At 38.1% G+C, this 26393-nt stretch overlaps 1 protein-coding gene across 1 annotated transcript in view; it reads right to left on the bottom strand.

The window, feature by feature from the left end:
* vat1 (vesicle amine transport 1) overlaps positions 1-26393 on the bottom strand; it is a 44914-nt gene continuing 18521 nt past the window's right edge. The window contains exons 3-6 of the mRNA XM_052138800.1: positions 21088-21258; positions 19166-19255; positions 10925-11166; positions 1-5995 (exon numbers count right to left, since the gene is read on the bottom strand). Of these exons, the coding sequence (XP_051994760.1) occupies positions 5723-5995; positions 10925-11166; positions 19166-19255; positions 21088-21258 (776 nt within the window). The 3' untranslated portion in view covers positions 1-5722. The remainder of the gene's footprint in view (positions 5996-10924; positions 11167-19165; positions 19256-21087; positions 21259-26393) is intronic.

The raw sequence follows: 26393 nt of genomic DNA, 5'->3' as shown, positions 1-26393 counted from the left end.
TATTAAACTAATCTGTGAGAACATAATATAAAACGACTGGTATAAAAATGATTTCATTACCCCAGCAGATTGAAATGAAATCCATGTGCTATACTGTGATTGTTCCTCTGTATATGGGTAAACATCAAGATCAATAATGACTCCATATGTTTGTTTTTATAGTTATGCTCTTTAATTAGTCCTGGAAAACATGTAAGGCAAAATGGTCACATCACACACAGAAGCGTTATGAACTATACGGTCCTCACGACCACACACAGTCTGTCCAACCAACCCAGAGTCAAGCACAGAAACAGCAGCACTTCAGATTTTAAGATTGATGGAAAAAGTTCTGATGGAGGGTTCTATAGAACAAATAACAAAACAACCCGTGGTGCATCTCTGACATGTGTGTAGGGGCGGAGACTTAATGCTGAGTCTTTATAACAAGCCAATCAGTGAACAGGAAGGTCAGCTGGTGCTTCTAATTGGCTCTTCAGATGAAAAGTCAAGCAGAGAGCAAACAAAGCCTTAGTCACAAAAATCTAAGTTTTTAAAGTCACCATGCATCTTTGTTCTTGGTAGCCTGTGCATTTGAATGCACATAAAAGGTGCATTATTACCACAGTGCGATGCGTGTAGTGTACACTTGTGAGACAAAGATAGACCTCTTATGCAGAGTATTCATGAGTTTGAGTGGGAAACAATCCAGAATGATTCACCATTTCTTCTATGTGCCTAACACACTGAAGGCGAATAAATGTATACAGCTGGTGTTATCAAATGTAGAGCTTTAAAAGGGATAGTTTGCGCAAAAATGAAAATGTTTTCGTCATTTACTCACTCTCTTCCGTGGAACACAAAAAGAGATGTTAGGCAGTGTAAGCCTCAAATCACCATTCACTTTCAATGCATCATTCCATTTCATGAAAGTGAATGGTGACAAAGACTAACACCCTGCCTAACATCTGCTTTTGTATTCCATGGAATAAATTTATAAACGTTTGGAACAACATGGAGGATAGTAAATTACAACATTTTCATTTTTGTGTACACTATCCCTTTAATTTCGATAGATTAATTTCACAAGTAATTTTATTAACAAATACCTTTCACAATATAGTAAACTGTGAAATATATGCATACTATGATTTAGAATTGCATTTCTATGTTGGTGTGGCGTTAGTTAAGGCTGCATGTGAAACCGGAATTCTGGACTCTGCAAACATGAGGGGAGTTTCCTGTTCTGGGAAAGCTATTGGATTGAGGGACTGAGAAAGGAAGCAGCTTGGCTCTATCCGAGCCTTTCTCTGGCTGCTAGTCGCACAATTCCATATTCACGAGACACTCTCACACCTGCAGCTGAGCTCACTGTGGAGCTGTATACGCTCCAAAAAGGGAAGAGGAAGAATACTCCAAACAATCATCTTATAACGTCTAAACCTTGAGAGATTTAATGCAAGCATTCCCAGCCCAGATGTCATTGTTGTTGGGCGTGTGTTCCTTGCGGTCTCTGAATAGACCCAGCGGCGCTCAACGTTAGCCATGCAGACAGAACTAAAGAACAGCAGAGGGACGAAACTGAATCTACAGCCGCTCTGATGTCATAAGCAGCTGAGATGAGTTCTAGAACCGGAACGCTGCTGTTATCGTGAACTAGAATGTTAAGATGACCCACTGGATTTTTACAGTTAATGAGAAGGAAATCACTATTCAACTGAACTAGACAAAGTTTTTAATAGCGGCCTCAAACAATTAAATGTTTGGAAAAATGGCTTAAAATGTTGCTTTTTGTTGCTCGTTTTCCATTGAAAATATCAATATATTGTTGAAACAAGATCAATTCAATTAAGCAGCTTAATTAAACAATATATAGGAGGATATTGAGACTATATATACACCCCACTGGCAGAGTTCTTGTTTTTAAAGGAATATTCGGGATTCGGTACAAATTAAACTCAACATACAGCATTTGCAGCATAATGTTACCATACCAAAAAATGTAATTTCAACTCATCCCTTATTTTACAAACTTGTAAAGCACTTACAATGGAAGTAAATGGGGCCAGTCCATTAACATTTCAAACGTATAGACACAAGATGTAACATTATTTGTGTTAATGACAACAAACATGGCAACAAATTTCAAACACTAAAATCATTTTAACACAATGTTTACATCTTGTGGCTATACTTTTGAAACTTAGTGTTTTAATATTTATGGACTGGCCCCATTCACTTCATATTGTAAGTGCCTCACTGTAACCACGATTTCCTGTGTCCAAATTATTTTCTGTGGAATTAACATTATGCCACACATGTTGTCGATTATGCTCAACTTGTATTGAAACCAGAACATTACTTTTGATTTATCATCTATGCTAATTAAGATTTATCTTGTTCTATGGATGTTTTTGATATGTTTACAAGACAAGACTATAAAAAATTATATATTTTTGAAGTGTAGCATGTTCTGACTGCTGCTGGATCTTTTTGTTGAGTTACCTCTGGTCATTAGCTAATATGCCTATGATCAACCTGCCTACTAACCTACGAATACACACAAAATACACAGCAGTGTATCCACAAACAACAGTGCCACTGATCTGGGGGTGGTCAGATCAGTGGGAGTGAGTTATCAGCCCTTCAGTACAGCAGAGCTGAAAAAGGGTGTAGTGAAGGGATTAGAGTCTATGAGTGGTGTATATTTGCATGTAAACATACTTGGAGGCAATCTGGTGTTTATGACTGAGGCACAGTGAGAACAAGAGGTTTTGCATGGATTGGAGTGGGGGAAAAGTCAGAAATCAATCAGCACCAATAATTTCCAGGGCGTAGTTTACCACACACGAGGAGCGCAATCACAATTTCAGATGCAAGATCATTTCGACAATCACCACAGACGGTTACATGGTTTCATCTTTCATTCTCTTTTCTTTTTCATTTTCCCACTCAGTACAGTAAGCACAGTTATAGCGAAGGTCGTGCCTTCACAAAAAGTTTGGCACACTCGGTCAGGACCAACGAAACATGATTCATCACATTTTAGAGGAACTGCAGCAAAGCCTTTTGAACACAAACTGTTTGTTTTTGTGGTCTGCATTTCAAACAAAATCAATCAAAACACAAAAAGGACCGATTTTTTTTTTTTCACTGAAGTGTTAGTTAGGGTCACTTGGTGCTCTGTCACCACCCACAGGAACACAGGAAGAGAACCAGTGGAACACAAAAACCACACAACCCCCCCCGAAAATCAAAACTCAACCTCCAGATCCGCTACTTAAACTGGATTGGGATTCATTTTCAGGACATAAGTGGGAACACGGTGATTCTACAAACTAGAATGGCAGTGCCACTGTCACTCCAGTGCATTCTGAGCCAGAATTGTTAACAGAGTGCGAGATTATCTGCGCATTATATACGGATTATGTAAACATTAGCATTCATCAAACAATGCAGCATTCTATGCATCTCTTTGCAGGACAAAACACTTGTTAGGGAGGCATAAAGTGTGAGTATGTGACTGAATGAGCCAAAACTGAGGGTTCAAAAACCTGGATAGGAATCAGAGATACAGTGGATTGGGAGCGGGACTGCCATCTCTATGAGTGCAAGCAGAGTGCACACGGAAAAAAAGCCAACTCAGGCCAATCATGGGGGTTGGAACATTTCAGAGTTATCATGAAAGTTACAGACGAGAAAGAGACCGTTAAAATGCCAGACAGTAGCATAAGGTAGCATGAGGGAGGTAGAGACACAAAGAAAGAACATATGAACAATAGACCTGAGGACAGACTGTCAATTACACATATGCACAAAAATCACACACACATAAGAGGGGTCTGGTTTGTTTTATACATAAACACAAGTGTTTTGAACACTTGAATGAAAGCACTGCAATGCATACAAATCACCAGCAGAGGCAGAAGATTACTGCTCTCTGAGAAACAGGTGGGAGGAGCCAGAGAGTTTGATTGACAGGACTCCGAGAGGTCGCTGACATTCATTATTTCCAAACCTGGCTTTGACTGACTTTCTTCCGTGGGGAACAGGAGATTTTGGGCAGAATGTTAGCCTCAGTCAACACTCCTTTTTATCTCACACACATCTGAGACTGAACCTTCTACCCAACATCTCCTGTGTTCCAAGAAATAATAATGTCATACAGGTTTGAAACACCATGAGGGTGTAAAAATTATGGCAGAATGGATTTTTGGATGAGTCATATGTTTTTAAAGCATAAGGAGAAAGAAAACAGCTGATTAACAATGGTGTATGTTGGTGTCTATCGTATATGTGGGAGTGAGACCTGACTGTCAGCTCTAACTGGCCTAACTGCTGTTGCTATGCCAACTACGATGACGAAAATGGAAACCGAAGGAGAGAAAGTGGTATTAGAAGAGCCAGTCATCGCACATTATATTGAAATGTTACACCGTGAACGTGCTGCAGGTCAGGGCGATCGGATGGTGAGCAATCACAGGAACGAGGTGAGGAAAAGTGTCAGGATCCTGGGGAATCATGGAGGAAGTTCAGGAATGAAAAACCACTTCTCTTTATCTGACCTGCTGAATGCTTCCACATCTTAGAGTTCACACAATGAGAGAGAGAGAGGGATGGGAAAAGGCTGAGAGAATATGGTCTATAATTGGTTCTGCTTGCCAGCTAGGCTCATTAAAATCCTGCCACTTGCCCGGTCTAATGACACAACACTTATCAGCTAGCCACTGAATCCTGAGACACCCTCACGTTTTTCCGTTAAGCTTATGGGTGTCCATTGGGTTCTTTAATACTACTATTAGTGATTTAGGGCACAAAGAAGCTTGTCTCTCTTAGCCAATCAGGAACCACACTGACTCCTCCAGGGGAACAGGGCTGAGTCTGGTCCAATGGGAGAACAACAAACAATGGGAATGTAGGTGTCCTTGTTTGTGTGCCAGTGGGCACAGAAAGCTCTTTCACCATTCGAACTAGCAATCGAGCACACTTTGGTGACATACGGCAAATCAAACAAGTGAACCCACTCCAGACCAAAAATGAAAGGGGAGGGGTTTGGCAAAATGTCGGACAGTGTTGTCACGGTAACAGGGCTCCCAGACAACCCAGGCTTTTACCTGTGAACCCCAGGGAACGTTCAACTGTCTCACAGGCGAGTACACAAACACACGGAGGGGTGTAGAAAGCGAATGTGGGAGTGTTTTGCATCTACAAATATAGAGTATTTCAGTGGAATCCAACAATTTTATAGTGCATTAGTAGTGCAGGAGTAACAGAGAAAATTTTTATATATTTTAACAGGGTGCTGAATAAGGTTATTTCACTATATAATTGAAGACATTGGTTGAGTAAACACTGAAGTGATAGTTATAAAAAGGATAATACTGCCCTAACATGCCTTGCTGGCATGCAGTCATATGAAAGAGTTAGAAAGGACTCAGCAAAATGCAGAGGAACTTGGAATAAGTACTACCGGGGTTAGAAAAGAACAATAAAGTGGTGTGTTCCCTTGGTGTATAATGTGTGTTTCTGTAAATGAACATAAGTGGAGTGTTTCTGAAAGATTGCAAAAATGTGGTTTTAATGTCAGAGGAATCACCTGGGGTTGAGCTAATTACACAATACACCCCCCCATACACACACACACACACACACACACAAATATAACACATATACATACACACATACACCACTCTCAAAACCCCTGACATAAAGCACATCCACGATTTTTTTCGGCCTGTGGTTCTCAGTTCTCCTCTTTCTTGGCTTCTTCATTCTTCTCTTCCACTTTCTTGTCCTCCTTGGTCTCTTCCTTCTTATCCTCCTTTTTTTCATCTTTCTTGGCCTCGTCCTTCTTCTTGTCGTCCTTCTTCTTGTCGTCCTTCTTCTTGTCGTCCTTCTTCTTGTCGTCCTCTTTCTTTGCCTCCTCTTTCTTTTCTTCCTCCTTCATGGGTTCGGTGGTGATTATGATTTTACCAATGTTGTTCCTCTCCTGCATCCTACGCATGGCATCACCGACCTAAAAGAGAGAGAGAGCAAGAGAGGTTGAGTGAAAGTAAGGAAGGGACCGGCAAAGGGAGCAGCTTGACTAACCATCTGTTGTGGTAAGAATATCTAACAAGCCGTTGACAGTTGATCTAATAATAAAAGTCACACACACACACACAACATCTATAAGATCACATGTGCCTCTAATTTAGTGGCAACCTCAGTACACATTCACTTACAATAAAAGTGAATGGTGACTGATACTAAACATTCTGCCTAACATCTCCTTTTGAGTTTCACGGGAAAAAGAAAGTCACGAGTAAATGAGATCATTTGAATCTAATTTAGAGGTCGACCGATATTAGTTTTTTAATAGCCAATACGGATATCAAAAGTGCATTATTGAATATATATAATAATGCGCTTTGATTAATGGCATTAAGATTTTGTTACAGTAATACATTGATACATGATTAATAATTTATGACAACGTCACCCAGGGAAACAGCCGCAGGTGTGCCAAAACTGCACGCACGCACGCACGCACGCACGCCCGCCCATTTTTAAGCAGGCACTCAATGCTAATTCGGACAGACATGAAACAATAAATAAAGCACTTTGTGTTCATGTGGGATTTCCACGAATGATTAAAATTCTCTGCATTAATCACAATATCACTTCTCTAATAGCAAGCATTCTAATAGCAAGATTATACCTTCTATAGTGATGTACAGCTTCCGATTATTGAATATGTTGAGAGGAGATTGAAGTGCCCTTTATGATGATGCATTAGTGCAGGCATTAAGATAAAATGTTGCTTTAGTAATTTGAGTGTTTGTTTTTTCTGTTAAGGACCCTGACAAAAATGAACTATGGTTTAACTATACAGGTGAAACTCGAAAAATTAGAATATCGTGCAAAAGTTCATTCATTTCAGTAATTCAACTTAAAAGGTCAAACTAATATATTATATAGACTCATTACAAGCAAAGTAAGATATGTCAAGCCTTTATTTGATATAATTTTGATGATTATGGCTTACAGCTTATGAAAACCCCAAATTCAGAATCTCAGAAAATTAGAATATTACATGAAATCAATAAAAAAAAAAGGATTTTAAATACAGAAATGTTGGCCCTCTGAAAAGTATAATCATGCATATGTACTCAGTACTTGGTTTGGGCCCCTTTTGCATTAATTACTGCCTCAATGTGGCATGGCATGGATGCTATCAGCCTGTGGCACTGCCGAGGTGTTATGGAAGACCAAGATGCTTCAATAGCGGCCTTCAGCTCTTCTGCATTGTTTGGTCTCATGTCTCTCATCTTTCTCTTGGCAATGCCCCATAGATTCTCTATGGGGTTCAGGTCAGGCGAGTTTGCTGGCCAATCAAGCACAGTAATACCATGGTCATTGAACCAGGTTTTGGTACTTTTGGCAGTGTGGGCAGGTGCCAAGTCCTGCTGGAAAATGAAGTCAGCATCTCCATAAAGCTTGTCTGCTGAAGGAAGCATGAAGTGCTCTAAAATGTCCCGGTAGATGGCTGCGTTGACTCTGGACTTAATAAAGCACAGTGGACCAACACCAGCCGATGACATGGCTCCCCAAACCAACACAGACTGTGGAAACTTCACACTGGACTTCAAGCATCTTGGATTGTGTGCCTCTCCATTCTTCCTCCAGACTCTGGGACCTTGGTTTCCAAATGAGATGCAAAATTTGCTCTCATCAGAAAAGAGGACTTTGGACCACTGAGCAACAGACCAGTTCTTTTTTCTTTAGCCCAGGTAAGACGTTTGACATTTGAAGCCCATGTCCAGGACCCGTCTGTGTGTGGTGGCTCTTGATGCAGTAACTGCAGCCTCAGTCCACTCCTTGTGAAGCTCCCCACACATTTGAATGGCCTTTTCCTGACAATCCTCTCCAGGCTACGGTCATCCCTGCTGCTTGTGCACCTTTTTCTTCCACACTTTTCCCTTCCACTTAACTTTCTATTAATGTGCTTTGATACAGCACTTTGAGAACATCCAACTTCTTTTGCAATTACCTTTTGAGGCTTCCCTCCTTGTGGAGGGTGTCAATGATGGTTTTCTGCACAACTGTCAGGTCAGCAGTCTTCCCCATGATTGTGAATTCAACTGAACCAGACTGAGAGACCATTTAAAGGCTCAGGAACCCTTTGCAGGTGTTTAGCTGATTAGAGTGTGACACTTTGAGCCTACAATACTGAACCTTTTCACAATATTCTAATTTTCTGAGACTCTGAATTTGGGGTTTTCATAAGCTGTAAGCCATAATCATCAAAATTATATCAAATAAAGGCTTGAAATATCTTACTTTGCTTGTAATGAGTCTATATAATATATTAGTTTGACCTTTTAATTTGAATTACTGAAATTAATGAACTTTTGCACGATATTCTAATTTTTCGAGTTTCACCTGTAGTAATATTGTAGTAACTATGACTGCTGTCACCATGGTTTTCGGAGCAGAAATCATGGTTTTATAACAGTAATACTGTATTTTCTATATAGTAACCATGATTTTACCATCTATTGTATCCATGACAGTAACTATGTTAATATTGACTTTAACCATAGTTTAACCATGCCATTTGTAGTGCTGTTGTAAAACAAATGATTGTTATTTAAGGGCAAACCTGTTGAAATGTTTACCAAATTGATTATTCTTTGGATTTGGCAGTAATATATATTTATTTATGCTGTACAGGCACAGTTCGATGCAGATAATACAATTTAATGATAGCGCATACATTATATATCTATCTATCTCTATATATCTATATCTCTCAAAGTTGCTAAATATCAGCCTGGCTGATACATTGTTTTACCACTACAATTTAAGGTAATATATATTGAAATGAGAGATTTATAATTGCAAGCTTTTATGTGTATTATGTATGAAAATGCCTTGAAATTAAATTTGTATAAAACTTCTAAAAGTGAATGCATTGTTCAAATTTGTATGCAGAATTTAAACTATTATATTGTTGTTTACTCGTATGTATATTATTGTAATTTGTTTTTAGGTTATATCATTTTTTGTAAAAAAACAAATAAAAAATAAAAAAAAAAAATACAAAAAAAGTGTGTTTGTTGTATGTTCTTCCCCTTGTTTGCATGATTAATTATTTTATATTTATATAAATAATTTAGTAATAGCAAATTGAAAGATTGCAAATAACAGTTAACATTGTAGTAAGTTTTACAAATAGTTTTTATTTTTTTTATATTTTATAAACATTGTTGTTTAATTGTATGTTTATTATTGTAATTTGTTGTTAGGTCATACTCTTATGTTATTTATTTTTTGTATTGTTCGATGTGTATTCTCCCCGTTACGCATCACATGTGTAACTAAAATGCATCTATCTATCTGCCTATATAATTTAATTTAGCTATATTATAATTGTATAAATAATATAATAATAGCAAATTGCACAAAGGTGCAAATAAGTTATTTTACACAAGTTGAACCCCCCCAGTAAAATATAAAAATAAAAACAATTTGCCAGTGTAAATATGCATTAACTATTTAATATTTATGTTAATTGGCAAAGCTGGAATGATATATCAGTCTATCACTACACACATTTCACATTAAAATATAACGGAGCATAAATCTGCTCTCTTTCTGGTTGTGTTAGAGTGCAAGACACTGACTGTCCAACAGATCTCAGCTGCTCTCTGGTCAGTCCACCTGTCTGCCTCTTGTTTTTTTTCTCCCTAATTCACCTCTCCTTTACAACTCTACCAAACAACCAGTGCCACGGCAACAGCGAGCCATCTCCTAGCAACGGGAAAAGCAACCTGGCCCTGACGATTGACTTGTGAAGAGAGGAGGAAAGATAATGAGACAGGAAACAAGAGCAAAGGACAGAGTTACAAACAAATAGAATGCTTAAAATCGACTAAGAAACAATGTGAAATTCCATATTTCTTTGTTACTTTGATGCAAAAGCACTTTGTAACCCTTTAGAAAATCTTCAATCACACAAAAGTAAATATAGAGTGCTAAAAGCCCAGATCGTCATAAAAGCATCAGCTCGCATTTGCAGTGACTTCCTGTAAAGCAAGAATAGATGTCTCCATAGCAACAGGAGAGAGGAGAAAAGACAGGAAATAATAGAGAAAGATGGATGAAAGAATAAGTGAGTGAATGAGAAAACAAGAAAGCGTGATCAAAAGTTACAGTTATGGTGTTTAGGTGATGATCACCCATGCACATTTAAGATGAAATTTCGATGGATTTTATACATTGACAAAAAATACATCATGCAGGGTAGACTTCTTCAGGATAGCAATCCTGTACCGATTACAAATAACATGACTAAAATTGCAACCAGTAATCTAATGTAATCTCTTGGATTATATTTCTTAGGTTATCTAATGTGCTTGTTTTTGGATTACTTCTGACCTAACTTTTGTTCATTTGATGTCACATGCATTAAAGAAAGAATCTATACTATTTAGATATAACTTTGCTAAAACGCATTTCAGAAAATTAATGAATCAAAATACGAGAATGTATCAGATTTATTAGTGTTTTACTCACAATTTTAGGAAAAGATGGCAGAAAAAGATGGCATGAATTATTCTTATTTAAATGAGGATTAGTGAAGGTCACTTGATATGATGTTATTTGTCATGAGCAGGCATGATCTAATATCAGCAATAGGCTGATTTAGAGGGGATCAATAAATTATGATCAATATACTTCCGTTGCCTGATATGTAATTAGGTAATCCATAAAAGCTAACTGAGTATTTTAAAACAATTTAATCCAATTACAATTACTTGATTTGCAAAATGTGATTACGTAATCCAGATTACATGCAATCAGTTACTACACACCACTACAAATACATATAGAAATAGTCATGCATTTCCAAAGCACTCCCACAGTTCAAATTTCCACCATCACACACGCATTCATTCACCTGTTCTAGGTGGTAGGTGGAATCAATTCGGGGCTTGATCTTGCCCTGTTGGTACAGGTCCAAAACCACCGTCATGGCCTGAGAGATGAGCTCAGTCTCAGAGTCCAGGTACCCCAGGTGAAAGCCGCTCACAGATCGGTTCCCCTGGATCAGGCTCAGGGTGTGTACAGAGAACTGCTGGTACCAGGTCTTAGCCACAGCAAACAGGTTCTTCTTCTGGCCCGACAACATGTTAGCAGCACCTGCCCAAAACATAAGACATCTTTATAGAACAGCTCATCCAGACCTGTATTTTGATTAGACAAGAGGTGTTCCAAGAGTGCTGATATTTAGTATAACAGCACTGTTACGCTTCACTGTTTGTATCACTTCGCTTGTTCTGCAATTGGCAATGTCGATCCTGCTTTGTCTTAGTTCAGAAATATTTTTGTTAGTGAAGCAAAAAGACTAAAATCACTGGCCATATTGTGACTAAAATGCAAGTTACTCCGTACTGATTACTTATAGAAATGTTGCCTAAAAGCATTTTTATTACACAGCTCTCTGGAATACTCCTATATGATTGATTCTTCTTACATAATTATAATGCAAATCAATATTTCATGTCCACATATTTGGATGATAGCCATGTAATAAGCAGTATAACTGTACAGTCAAATAAACACCAACATGGTTTAGGAATCTGGCACTGTTCCTTTAAATACAGTGTCGCACTCTCAACAGTGCTGTGGTATTGAATATCAGCAGAGCTGTGATTTCATATTCAATCCAATAGCACAACTGTAACTAGTTTCAATATGAATGTAGTTCCAAATGAAGTCAAACTGTGAACCAAATGAAGCCAAACAGTGTTCGTCCAATCAGATTAGAGGATTTCAATTCAGTTCAACAGCACTCTTGCTTGTGATATTGCTTAATTACAAAGGGATCATGGTTTAGGATCCAGGTGCTTGATTCTGGACACGGATTACTATGATTTATTGGTCCTAGAATGTAAAGCTGTCTTTTTATGTGTGTGTGAGGTGTCTGAATTGTGTGCATGTTCCTTGAGCATGAATAAGCGTTTGTGCAAGTCCATTTTGAGTAATATATGTGTGTGTGGTTGACCAACGGTTGAGTTATTACTTAATGACTCCCACAGTGATCATTCTTCATTTACAGAGGAATGACATGCCTCTCTGTCCCTTCCCTCTCGCTTTCCAACACTGCACTCTTTGACCCGTCTTCATTCTCGCTCTGTCCGCACATCCTCTCGCATCGTTTCCCATGTCTGTCACTCCCTCTCTCGCTCTCGTTTTAGTGGTTCTCCACACAATTATTCTCTTCCTTTGTTTTTGTCTTTTGCGTTCCTCTCATTTTCATGCTCTCTTTCTGGCCAGTTCAACTCTCCCTACTCTGATCCAATCTCTTCAAAGGTGGCTTATTAGCATAAAATTACAACTCCATATATTTCCAAAGCAAAGGAAACATACAGGGTAAAATACATTATGTAGTAGTGTCAAAACTTTACATTTTAAATTTACATCGGGGTTTTCATACTTTTTGATCAATTAATTTCCATGTTTTACCATGAACTTCCCAGACATTTGTGATTGTGGAAAAGGTTTCTTAGAAATAAATAATTATTTATAGACAGCTCTGTAAAACCATTTAAAGCATATCAATGGATGTAACTTTTTCAGTGTTAAAATACCTCTTCCCCCCAGAGAGTAGTTTTTTCAGGATACCAAAATTTCAGTAGTCTGTAATGATATCATTGAAATTTCAAGGTTCTTGATACCAATCAGCAAAAATATGCTATATGCTACAAATGTGCTATTGAACACTTTAGACTATTTAAAGTTAAATGTCAATATAAATAATAAATGAAAAGAAATGCATGTTCCCTTCAAGTGTTTCTCGATTAAGTATTAAGCATAGCTCAAGGGTTTTTAAGTAAGGCCTTACTTAAATCTGCTTTTATTATTTCCCAAATCCCTTTTCCTTTAAAATATTGAATTCTGGAAAAATAATTAAGTTTAATTTAATTTCACACCAAAATGGTGTGTAATCAAATTACATTTTGTAAAAAAAAAAAATACAAAAACTTTTCTTCTGTAAAATGACTCACGCCTATGATACATTTCTTAATTTTTTATTATTATTCATCGATAATATTACGAGTGAATATAACATTTTACTATACAGTTGTAAAATATTTGTTCAGTTTCAGACATCTAGCTTTTATTTTGAATCATGCTTTTATTTTGGTTCATTATTTGCTTCAACAGTTCATGATCCAGTGTGATTGTTAAAGCGCAAATGCTGCGATTCAGTAATAAATATATAGTCTACATGTGCTGCACGCTTCAATGGATTCAGTGGATTAGTGCACTGCTTTTTCCATCTCATACAACGTGAATGATTCTTAATGTCAGTGGGGTTTGTAGTTATGAGTGGTCTACTTCAGATATTCATTTAAAACACACAGCTCATGCCAACTAAAGGCACATACACTATGTTTCATGAAAGAAATGCGACAAGACATATCTGTTAGTAACATCTGTAACTGCTGTGCACACAAACAACTTTGTTTGTATTCTATTCATTCATTAACATTAGCGACGGTCTATCTGTGGATATTTCAGATCTTTGCAATGTATTAATTATCCAGTTCACTAACTTGCTACTAGTGTAATGAAACATCATTTTGTGGGCATGTGAGGACTCGCGTTTGTGCCTAGAGTTTGTTAGAACACTAAATGGTATGATGACAGAATATTTTAAGTCCTTTATAAAAGGCAAAATATTGTTAATTGCCAACTTCAAACTGCTTCATAAATACACAAGATCCTTCCTTCACGCTGTGGACGTACTGATGTGCCTCTGTGCTCACGAAATTCCAAGAGACAACAAAGTAATTAAAAATATCTCTAAGATAGAGGTCTGCAACCTGGCAGGACCGGAGAACCCGATGGGTTTCGGGCCGGGTTTGGGTCAGTTTTTCCAAGTAGGACTTCAGTTTGGGGTCAGGTTTGGGTTTGTAATGAAAGAAAAAATAAACCGGCTTACCAAAATTGTTACGCGACACACACACACACACACACACACACGCATGAATGGACAAGTTAGAGGCAGTTCACACCAAACATGTTTGAGTGCATCTGTTCTGTTTTCCCATGGTTTTCCTATGTAAACACATGCTGGAAAAATGTCTTTGTTGCACTGTGTCTCACTGTTTCTTCGGCATCTCGTGCAGGACCGGCACTTTTTAAACACTGTCAAGTTAAAAATAACTTGACCGTCGAGACGCCTGTAGAGAGACCTGCACAGTTTCATTCTTTGCGCTGCGTCTAGATTGATCAGAGTAAATTCAATCAGTGAAAGTTTTCACAAATCCAGTTTTGTATGAAACTAGTGTTTTTCCATCATAATTATCATGTGTTTGCAGAATGTGATCTCTCAAAGCCTATAACACTGATTTTTCAGGTAAACTTTTGACTTGTGAAAGTTGGAGGATTGTGTAACAAAGTTTTGAAATAATTCACAACAATAAAATTACGTTACTGTACCGGGAGTCAGCTGATAGTTAGCTGTGCACGGAGTATAAACCGCACTCTCCAGACCTCAAGAGGTGCACTAGCGACTGACACTAGGGGATGTAGACTTTAGCCTCCCTGTTAGTGCAACCGCCTCCCATGCCGGAGATGCCGGTTCGAGTCCCGCAATTTTTAATTTTGATGATTATGGCTTACAGCTTATGAAAACCCCAAATTCAGAATCTCTGAAAATTAGAATATTGTGAAAAGGTTCAGTATTGTAGGCTCAAAGTGTCACACACTAATCAGCTAAACACCTGCAAAGGGTTCTTGAGCCTTTAAATGGTCTCTCAGTCTGGTTCAGTTGAATTCACAATCATGGGGAAGACTGCTGACCTGACAGTTGTGCAGAAAACCATCATTGACACCCTCCACAAGGAGGGAAAGCCTCAAAAGGTAATTGCAAAAGAAGTTGGATGTTCTCAAAGTGCTGTATCAAAGCACATTAATAGAAAGTTAATTGGAAGGGAAAAGTGTGGAAGAAAAAGGTGCACAAGCAGCAGGGATGACCATAGCCTGGAGAGGATTGTCAGGAAAAGGCCATTCAAATGTGTGGGGAGCTTCACAAGGAGTGGACTGAGGCTGGAGTTACTGCATCAAGAGCCACCACACACAGACGGGTCCTGGACATGGGCTTCAAATGTCAAACGTCTTACCTGGGCTAAAGAAAAAAAGAACTGGTCTGTTGCTCAGTGGTCCAAAGTCCTCTTTTCTGATGAGAGCAAATTTTGCATCTCATTTGGAAACCAAGGTCCCAGAGTCTGGAGGAAGAATGGAGAGGCACACAATCCAAGATGCTTGAAGTCCAGTGTGAAGTTTCCACAGTCTGTGCTGGTTTGGGGAGCCATGTCATCGGCTGGTGTTGGTCCACTGTGCTTTATTAAGTCCAGAGTCAACGCAGCCATCTACCGGGACATTTTAGAGCACTTCATGCTTCCTTCAGCAGACAAGCTTTATGGAGATGCGGACTTCATTTTCCAGCAGGACTTGGCACCTGCCCACACTGCCAAAAGTACCAAAACCTGGTTCAATGACCATGGTATTACTGTGCTTGATTGGCCAGCAAACTCGCCTGACCTGAACCCCATAGAGAATCTATGGGGCATTGCCAAGAGAAAGATGAGAGACATGAGACCAAACAATGCAGAAGAGCTGAAGGCCTCTACTGAAGCATCTTGGTCTTCCATAACACCTCAGCAGTGCCACAGGCTGATAGCATCCATGCCACGCCGCATTGAGGCAGTAATTAATGCAAAAGGGGCCCAAACCAAGTACTGAGTACATATGCATGATTATACTTTTCAGAGGGCCAACATTTCTGTATTTAAAATCCTTTTTTTTTATTAATTTCATGTAATATTCTAATTTTCTGAGATTCTGAATTTGGGGTTTTCATAAGCTGCAAGCCATAATCATCAAAATTATATCAAATAAAGGCTTGAAATATCTTACTTTGCTTGTAATGAGTCTATATAATATATTAGTTTCACCTTTTAAGTTGAATTACTGAAATTAATGAACTTTTGCACGATATTCAAATTTTTCGAGTTTCACCTGTACATCACATTTTAATGTAGAAACGTTTACTAAATACATTTATACATAGGGCTTGCATGACTACTCGTTTATACGGGTCAAGAAGTCCCAGAAAATTTGCCAGGTTAATGTCTCTTATTTAAAAGGTTTAATTTCCACCTTCAATTTTTAAAACACTGACAGAGAATTCCAAATGATGTCCGTCATTTTGATGGACAAAACTATTTTTACCATAGCTCCTCAAATAAAAATTTTAACCATCTTAACTGTCCTTGATATGTGCGGCTTCTATATCTCCTTGCGTGTGCTTAGGAGAGAGCATGCAAGCGGCGCAACTGAAGTGATGCGGGTGATGAAAGATGCGTAATTTTCACTTTAGCGTTTTAAAATCACAGAGGAGCCATGAAAATGTACTTTTACAGATGTCACCCTGAGAAACAATTGCCATAATAGGGCTATAGTGAGCGACTGTATCGTTCGGGCCAGGTAGTGTTGGGCCATACGGTCTTGGGTACGGGTTGGATTTCATGTGAAGGCCCAGGCAAACCTCTAATAATACACCTCTGACCAGATTTTGACTGCCTCCGATCAGAAAATATTTTACACCTACATTTAGCACTGACCATTTGCGATCGGATCATCCGAAATGTGTCTTATTACCAGCTGTAATCAGGGTCTAAAATGACTGTAGCAAGAGCTAGAAAATGCTGTAGAACGACATCTGGCAGAAGTCCCACACACATTTGTTTCTCCCGTAAGATCCCCAGGAAATAGGTGGATAACAATGAAATGCTTGTATCATGAAGATGTTCAATGTGTCATAGCTGTCTGAATGTGATCTGCCAGGTCCAATTTACCTCCACTGGTGTCAGAAAAACAAACATTTACAGTGGAAAAAAAAAAAAAAAAAAAAACACAATTTTCACATAGTAAAGGACTATCACCATCAAGTCTTAGTAAAAAATACTTTGTGCTCCCACACGTAATCCATTTTGATCGACCCTTCTCAGAAGAATCAATGCAAACAAGGATGTTAGATGACAAAATTCGGAAGAGTGTAGTGTTGAAAAGGGGAGGGGCTGAATAAGGTGAATAAGTCGCAAGACCTTTCAGATGATGAATTTGTGAATTCCACGCGATGGACATCCGGTGGCGAAAAATTCACACTAATTTCGCTTAGAGTTCAAGTTTAGTGAACTTTGACAGGCAAAATCACTGCGTTGACCAATATGAAGTTGATTGGTTTTGCGGTGACCTCTGTGTGGGCGGTGCTTCGTACGCAGCTACACTGAATATTCACAATGAACAAGCACATCATTTTAGCGGCAAGTTTCTTTTTAACTTAAGTCTCACGGAGTATAAAGGCAGCATTAAAAAGGCTGCTTGACAACTATATTTTTACTGGTTTCACATCAGCTCAACGTCCGCCCACACCTTGAGTGGCCACGCCTTAAGATTGCAGTTGTTGTGGTAATAATAAATCACACAAGGACATATCATGATTTCAGTGTAAAAGGAGTAACAGAGCACATGCTCAAATAAACATGTGAGCATATGAAAGCAGTCATGTGTCATCAGACTGCATGTGGGTGAGGATTCAGAGATGGTGCTCGGTATTACCAGTACTGCAGTAATACTGATATTGTGACATCAGTTTTATTTTAGTAATCAACTTGGTATCAAAGTAGCAGTACTTTTGACAACATTAAAACCACTTTATTTTGATTAGCAGAGACAACTATAAGGAAGCCATTCATAGATTAATTTTCTCAAAAACTGTAAACACTATCTCTGACACAATGAATGACCTACTTAGACCCGCCCTAACAACATTACTCGATCAATGATGCGAGTTAGGGGTGGGACTATCTGACTGTTTGAAAAACTGCATGTGATGAAAGTATTCAGAGAGCTGTTTTGAAAACATTGCTTATTTTTGCAATTTTGTTCAGTGGCACTAATGTCACAGAAATAACATTCTTCAGCTTTAATTGATTCATTTTGAAAGAACTCATTTAAAAGCAACTTTAATGCTACCCAAGAGCAAAATTTTGTTGTTCTTAGATTTTCCATGTACCCTATTTTATTAAGAGGCTATATTTGTCCCCAGACATTGATTTTCAGGGGCCACTAGTGGGTACATAAAAATACAACAGTATATTATGAAATCCATCAAATGTAAGTTAATCTTATCTCACCACTAGTGCATTTTTGATCACACATTTTAAATATCTGGTGATTTTTTTTGTCACTTTTAGGGACACTGTGGCCATGAGCCTTGGCTAATTTCTGGCCCTGTTCTACAGTGCCATTAGGGAAGGAAAATGTGTACACAAAGCAATGAATGCTCACTTCACTCACTCACTCACACACACACACACACACACACACACACACACACACACGAGTTGGTGTGATTTGGACCTGACCTAGTCTGCTACATTCAGGGTTCTGCATTAGATAGAGGAACCATTGTTCTGATGAAGCAGGATAGAAAATGAGTGTGAGTGAGAGAAACTGAGAGGAGGAGAGATAGAAGGACAGAGTTGGGTGGGACTACAGGACTCCATGATGTTTACGGGGTCTTGTGTATCTGAAGTTAATTTATTGTAATAAGTCACCATCAAGCTATTTTATCCAGAAGAAAAAACCTAGCTCCACACAGCAGAAAATCATTTCAAAATCTGAATTTTAGTCCACCCCCCCAGTTAAAATGACTAAACATCCACAGAACACAATTAATTTACTTGAGAATCAAAATTGAATTGAAATAAGTTTACTTTTTGAGAACAGGCAAATCATTTTTCTTGCTTAAACATAGACCTTAATTCAAGCTATATTGTTTGAAAACAAGTCTCAGCCTTTATCTTATGCAGTTTTGCTTCTCAAGTAAATTTATCCTAATCTAAAAAGATATTTAGATGGGGTATTTTTTTTTTCCACTGGAAAACAAGACAAAAAGTACAGATAAAACAAAAATGGGTTTAGCAGTTTACGGAGCTTACACTTTAAAACTGTGGTATTTGGCAGAAGTTACATGAAGATTAAAAATGTGAAATCAATGCACTTATGCATATCTGAACTGAATCAATGAGATATGATGTAGCGTGCAGTGAGATATTCTCACCATAGCTGATTAGCTTTCCCATTGGTTTCAGTAGGTTGTAGCCCTTCTGGGTGTCAGAGCCTCCAAGAGGATCAAGAACAATATCCAACCCTGAAAAACACAGAAAGAGAAAGAGATGCTGGATTACTCAAGGAGTTCTATTCTTGAATTTACCAATTGCAATACAGTATTAGTGATGGCAATAGTGGCCAGGCTGATTAGTCTACCAATATTTGCCCATTTTGAGATTATCAGCATTGGTTAATAATGTACATGCTTGGCCAATTAATATATAGCACATAGAAGAGAACATATTTTCGGTTTTCAAATAAATAATGTGTAAGATATATAGGTTTTTTTGTTTAATTTCAGCTAATTTATGGCTATAACTTATGGTATGCATTGTATACTGTATATTTACAATATATTGTCTCTGGATATCATCGGCCAATCAAAAGATTGCACAAAAAAAAAAACCTAGATAACTACAGATATTACCCCGTTCCACAACCTACAGTAGTTAACTACCTTGCGGTTTACTTCCTACATTGGCTGCTCCCTTCTGAAGAAACATTCTGAAATGGAACCTCTCATGATGGATTTGGAACACAATATATTGGCCTAGGCAAAAGTACTCAGAGTACAGCAGACTCAACAGATTTGAATAGAGTTTACCATTAGACACACACACACACACACACACACACACACACACACACACACACACACACACACACACACACACACACACACACACACACACACACACACACACACACACACACACACACACACACACACACACACACACACACACACACACACACAGTGTATAATGTAGAAGGCACCAAGATTTTCAGAATCCTACTTCAAATCCCTGATCGTATCACTGTGTGATATTGTGCCATTCACAAGGGGCTAAACTTGCACAAAGTGCATTGTTAGTATTAAACAAGGGTTCTTGATGGGTTAACATTGAGCTAATGTTGGTCGGAGAGGAATTTCTAAGACTGTTATGGTCAGAAAAGTATAAGCCTTCAGTCAGTGAAAGGGCAAAACAAAAAAAGGAATTCGTTTTGTACTCCTTTTGATAAGACAAGAGTAAACAACTTTTTATCAGGCTGTGTGTTAGTTACAACTAAATAAACACACAAAAACATCTTAATCTCATAACACACAAGAGATAACCAAAAAACATAAACTTATAAGGCTGAGTGGAAGCAAATTCAGAGATAATATTAGCATACAAACGGTGTTTGAGTTTCTCAGCTCCCGCCATAAAGAATGAATAAACAGTCGTTCATTTGATTGTTTTATTGCATTTTTCTACAATGTGTTTTTGCCAGGGTCAGTTTGACCCCAAACATAAACAAGGTTACTATACTGGATACTTTGTGAAACAACAAGAATTTGCTAAGCTTTTACACACATAGTACCCAAGTAAGTGGAATTTTAAAGACTAATTTCTGGTGACTAATAACAGTGTCCAGACCAGATGTGCCAAGTTTCTAACAACAAGCAATTTGTCAACACTTAAAATGACTGCCCCGTGTGACAATCACAGCCAATAAGGAGATTGATCTATCTATCTATCTATCTATCTATCTATCTATAATGTGTGTAATTTACTATTATGAGTGGCAGGAATTTAGGCCAAAGAGATCTCATGATGGGCAGGGCACCCAGCACAACTGCACAGAAATGGAAACCAAGCAATTGACAAAATGTTCAGTTGCTTTTCAAGATTGCAGCAGATAAAACCAAACACTCTTGATTAAACACTTTTGCTTTATCACATTGTGCCTGATTAGGATGATGTTAATAAACATTGTAAATGTAAATAAACACAGAAATGGGTCTTTCATTACACACCCATCTATAACTATAAGATTAACAACCTTGCACATACATTGGTAAACACTGGTTTGTCTGACTGTGCTCACCTTTGGGGCTTATTTTACGGATCTCCTCCACATAATCACGTGTCCGGTAGTCAATGGTGTGCGTGACTCCGCCCTGGCTGATAACCTCGTGCTTGCTGGCAGAGGCGGTGCCAAACACTGTGACATCATTCACTGTTTTACACAGCTGAGTGGCAGCAATACCCACCCCACCTACAGAGAGAGAGAGAGAGAGAGAAATTATGAAAAAAGAACAACCCTCAAAGTATTTCCAGCATTTTCTGTCTCAAACCAAGAGCAGAACTATGTGCGAAAAGGGTACAAGAGAACAGAATTGCATGCAATCGCATGACCTTAAAGATGCACATCCACCCACACGCATACAGTACAAACATTAGAGCCATTGTACCAATCTCATTATCCTCGCTGAACTAACAAGTGGTTTCAAGGGCACACAAGTTTGACCAATTTGAGGGATTTTCTAATGAGTTTACTCCAATGCATCTTTATCTGTAGAGGATCAAGAATGTATCAGAAACGGATTCAGAAATGAACATCAGTTGCACAAACCCCTAAAATCTTCACGTTTAACAATTTAATGGTTTACGTGTCTATGGTTATGAGAACTGTTTACGAGATATGCGGTTTATAAAGACATTCTGCTACTGTTACTACTGAGATATGGGAATGGCAAACAACTTTGAATGATTCCAAAGCAAAGTATGTTCGTGCTAAGCTGTAACCTCAAAACTTAGAGTCTGGGCTCCAGGACAGCAGGTCACCTGAGCCCTGTCTGGCCTCTTATGTCTGTAAGATGGAATTTACATCAGACATACATTCTGGGCAGATCTATATAATCAAAAGTTTTACTGTGTGTGTGTGTTTAACTTAAGTATAAAGCTTATAAAATTAGAGTGCGCAAATACATCGTGATATTCATAAAATGTGATCAACTGCTCTAGGGCTCCAATTTTAAATAAATATGCTAGCAAAGACACTATTAAACTTGTGTTCTTACATTACTGTGGCGCTAACGAACTTTCAAATATCATGTTATCATTAAGGTAACTAGTTATGGATATGGACATGTTTATAAAGTACAGTAGTTGAGCTGAAAGGAAATATTTACCATAAGCAGATTTCACAAGCTCACTATATCGACCCTTAAGCAAATGCAGATAATGCACCACGTTGCGCAACTGTATGTATTGCTCCCTGGCACATATTGTAATACAATAACACTTTAGCTTGCATGGCTACATTCGCTTTTACATTTATGCATTTTAGCAGAGATTTTTATCCAAAAGGAACTTACAATGTATCCAATGAATACATTTGATCAGTTTTTTGTGTGTGTGTGTGTGTGTGTGTGTGTGTGTGTGTGTGTGTGTGTGTGTGTGTGTGTGTGTGTGCGCGCTCCCTGGGAATCAACCCCATGATCTTGGCCCCAAAACATGCTAGTGCCATGCTCTGCCAGTTGAGCTACAGGAACCCTGCTAGTCACATTTGTCTACAAGATACCGATAGTTTCCCGTTACGTCCGGTGCTGGAGCGGCTCAATTAAAAAAAAATTTAAAAACAATTATCCTCACTGCAATATGACAAATTCAGATCGATCACATTCTTGTGCTAAAAAAAGGCTAAAGACGGTGCAACTAATACAGTTTAACAGAAAGCAGGTGTCTCAATATGCTTTTAAAGTTCTTTTTAATAAGAATAATAAAAAAATAAAAAAAGCACTCCTGCACGAGACACTGAATAAACAAAGGGAAACAAAGACGTTCGTCTAGTGCATGTTTATATATATATGTTTATATCCAGTTGGTGGAGGTCTTTGGCCATTGAGTCTCGCTCTCTTATAAGCATTTCTCAGATTAAGCAATGAGTTGTGCAAATGCTTTGTCAGGAAAGATGCTCAACTTGGAAATGTGTCTCTTGAGAACCTCATCTGTTGTGTTCGGTCTGTTTGAACAGCCCCTGGCCTGGGTTCATAGTTTGAGCCACTTCACCACAGAATTCAGCCGAATACCACTGCTATCTGTGAATATTGCTACTCTACATACAACTGTACTGAATAAAAAACAATGTGGAATATCACTGTTATAATGAAGCTCGAGTCTGTAGAATTAGTAATCAGTGCGAGTGTAACCATGTGAAATGCCTATTGAAGCGTTTTTCCCCCCATCATTTTACTTTTGACTTTACATTTGAGAAAATGGACAGACTAAAACTTTGTATTTATTTTATGCACATTAGATGAAAATGAAATTTATTTTTTTTAACAGCCAGGATAGAAATGTTCTATGCAATAATAGAACAGTGTCGAATGGTTTATGTATTTATTGCGCCTTATTGTGGACTAAGGAAACAATGCAAATTTAAAAATCTGGATGGATGGACGGACGGACATACATTTATTTCATTTAACAAAGTATAATACATTTTCATGGTTCAGTCTATACAGTTTATCTTTGTAATTAAGTTCAGCACCATTTTACTTTGAGTGTTATTATTTCATTCAATATCAAATTTGAAAGACTAAGTTTATTAAATCGGTTATCAGCAGGTTCTGTTCAACTTATGGCACTTTTTCACTTCATGTTACAGTTCGACTCCCTTTACTTTAAAAAGCTTACTTTTCCATTGCAGTTTAGTGCCACCTCAATGTGGGTGGGATTATAGGCTGATCATCATAGTTCCGCCGCCTCTACTGCAGTGACATCATTTTAAACGCTGCACAAACATTACAGACCATAAACAATAACACGACCGCTAGCTGTTAGCTACTTGCTCATTGTGCTGCATAAAGCAGTTGTTGCATGGTGATTTTACACAAGTGTTAGTTAAATTGGCCTGGTTGTTTTAAATGCAAGCTTTCCAGTAGCTGGTCAACTAAATAAAGTGAAGCTTTCAAGCAGAGTATAGCGTTAAATGTAACAAAACATACCATCCTCTATCGTGGAAGTCCAGGGCACTCTCCCTCCAATTGCTCGCCGGTTTAAATTTGGTCGAACCACTTCTCGATTTTTTACTTTTCCCTACACTGTTGGTAGATCTGGTGTTAGCCACGGCCAACAGCTGAGACACATCCTGAAAGGTTTTTCCCCTTTTCGCTCATCAGTAACGAGTGGACCGTATGCACCTCGGCGTGTTTTTGCACACAGCAATCTCTTTTCACAATTCGAAAGTCACGTGAACAAATGATACGGCTATCGCTGATCTGCTGGATTTTGGAGGTCACATTTAGTATCGGCTCGCTTGAAACTTTGACCAAGGTGGTACAAAAAATAAATATATAAATAGTATGTAATTATGAAATCACCTCTACCTTTAAGAGGGACATTTTGTCATATACACTGGTGGCCCAAAATTTAGAATAATATACAGATTTCATAAGGAAATTGGTACTTTAATTCACCAAAGTGGCATTCAACTGATCACAAGGTATAGCCAGGACATTAATGATGTAAAATAACAGCACCATCACTATTTGAAAAAGTAATTGTTGATCAAATCTAGACAGGCTCCAATTCCTATCCTTGAGTAATCATGCTAAGTAGCTAATTTGGTACAAGAAAATCACTTGAATTATATCAAACAGTTGAAGGCTATTTGGTTCATTAAATGAAGCTAAACATTGTCGGTGTTTGTTTTTGAGTTGCCACAGTATGCAATAGACTGGAATATCTTAAGATAAATATTAGGTCAAAAATGACAAAAAAAGAAACAGCTTTCTCTAGAAACTCACCAGTCAATCATTGTTTTGAGGAATGAAATTTATACAATGCTTGAAATTGCCAAAAAAAAAAACTGAAGACTGTAGTGTACACCTTTTTTTTTTTTATGAATTCTTCAAAAGACAAAAGGACAACTGGCTCTAACAAGGACAGAAAGAGATGTACAACTAAACAAGAGGATAAGTACATCAGCTTCTCTAATTTGAGAAATAGATGCCTCACATGTCCTCAGCTGACAGCTTCATTGAATTCTACCCGCTCAATTCCAGCTTCATGTACAACAGGGGTGCAGGCCTTATAGGAAGAATAGCAAAGAAAAAGCCCCTTTTGAAACAGAAAAACAAAAAGGTTAGAGTGGGCAAAGAAACAGACATTGGACAACAGATAATTGGAAAAGAGTGTTATGGATCTTAACCCCATTGAGCTTTTGTGGGATCAGCTAGACTGTAAGGTGAGTTAAAAGTGCTTGACAAGACAGCCACATCTATGGCAAGTGCTACAGGAAGTGTGGGGTGAAATGTCACCCGAGTATCTGGACAAACTGACAGCTGGAATGCCAAGGATCTGCAAAGTTCTCATTGCTGCACGTGGAGGATTTTTATTTATTTTTTCAAATCATAATAGTAATTTTCTAAGTTATTAATGTCCTGACGGACTATACATTGTGATCAGCTGAATGCCACTTTGGTGAAAAAAGTAACTTTACATAAGAGCAAAATCTGTACATTATTTCAAACTTTTGGCCGCCAGTGTATATCAACTTGTCCCCAAACTATAGCTAAATAAACCTGTGCATACACAGGTGCACACACAGGCTAGCCACAAGTACATCAAGTATCAATCCTTCATCCTCAAACGGTAACAGTTGAATGAGGGGCGACCCTAAATGAAGCACGGAATGGTCATATACAGTGTCCTCTGTTCCATCACTTCCTCTCCTTTCACTCAGGAGTGAATTTAAGTTTGTGTTGCCATGGAGACTTGGGATAAGAGTTGGTTTCTCTGAAAGCTGCAGGCCACCATTTTCTCTGTCAGGGGCTCTCATTGTATGAGAACACACATTTCATGCTTTTTTTTACCTGCTGTATCTCTCGTCTTGTCTCATGCACCTCACAGGATTTTAAGTGCCAGGCTGCCCCATGACCACTGAGCTCCGATCACAAGACCTGCGACAGAGCTGCCAAGAGAGCCCCTGAACCTCACACGCACTCAAAATTAACCTTTTTCCATGTGTGCTTATATCTGCTAATCTCCAAAAATATGTGCGCTTTATTTTTCTTTCTCTCTCTCATTCCTGGCTTTTGCAAAGTCTTTTGTGGGAAATTCACATTTCTGCACATGTAGGTGTGATCACACGAGGTTGAGCATACAGTTATTTTGGTAACACAATGAAGGGAAGCCCGTTTGATGATCAATTGTTCCAATTCTATTTGTAATATTATTTTAATCCTAAACTCCGTTCAATGAATCCAATCAATTAAAAATAAATACTTTTTAAATATGTTCAAAAAAGTACAACATCTGTCGTATTTACAACAAAAGAAGTTGACAAAAAGATCTAATGCAAGATCTTGTGATAATATATGCAATATGAGCGATTTATAAACAATC

Source organism: Xyrauchen texanus, chromosome 12 (genome assembly GCF_025860055.1).
Source record: "Xyrauchen texanus isolate HMW12.3.18 chromosome 12, RBS_HiC_50CHRs, whole genome shotgun sequence".
In the NCBI taxonomy this organism is placed as follows: domain Eukaryota; kingdom Metazoa; phylum Chordata; class Actinopteri; order Cypriniformes; family Catostomidae; genus Xyrauchen; species Xyrauchen texanus.
Note: the sequence above shows the minus strand (reverse complement) of the source record. Positions and strands in the feature narration are given on the sequence as shown.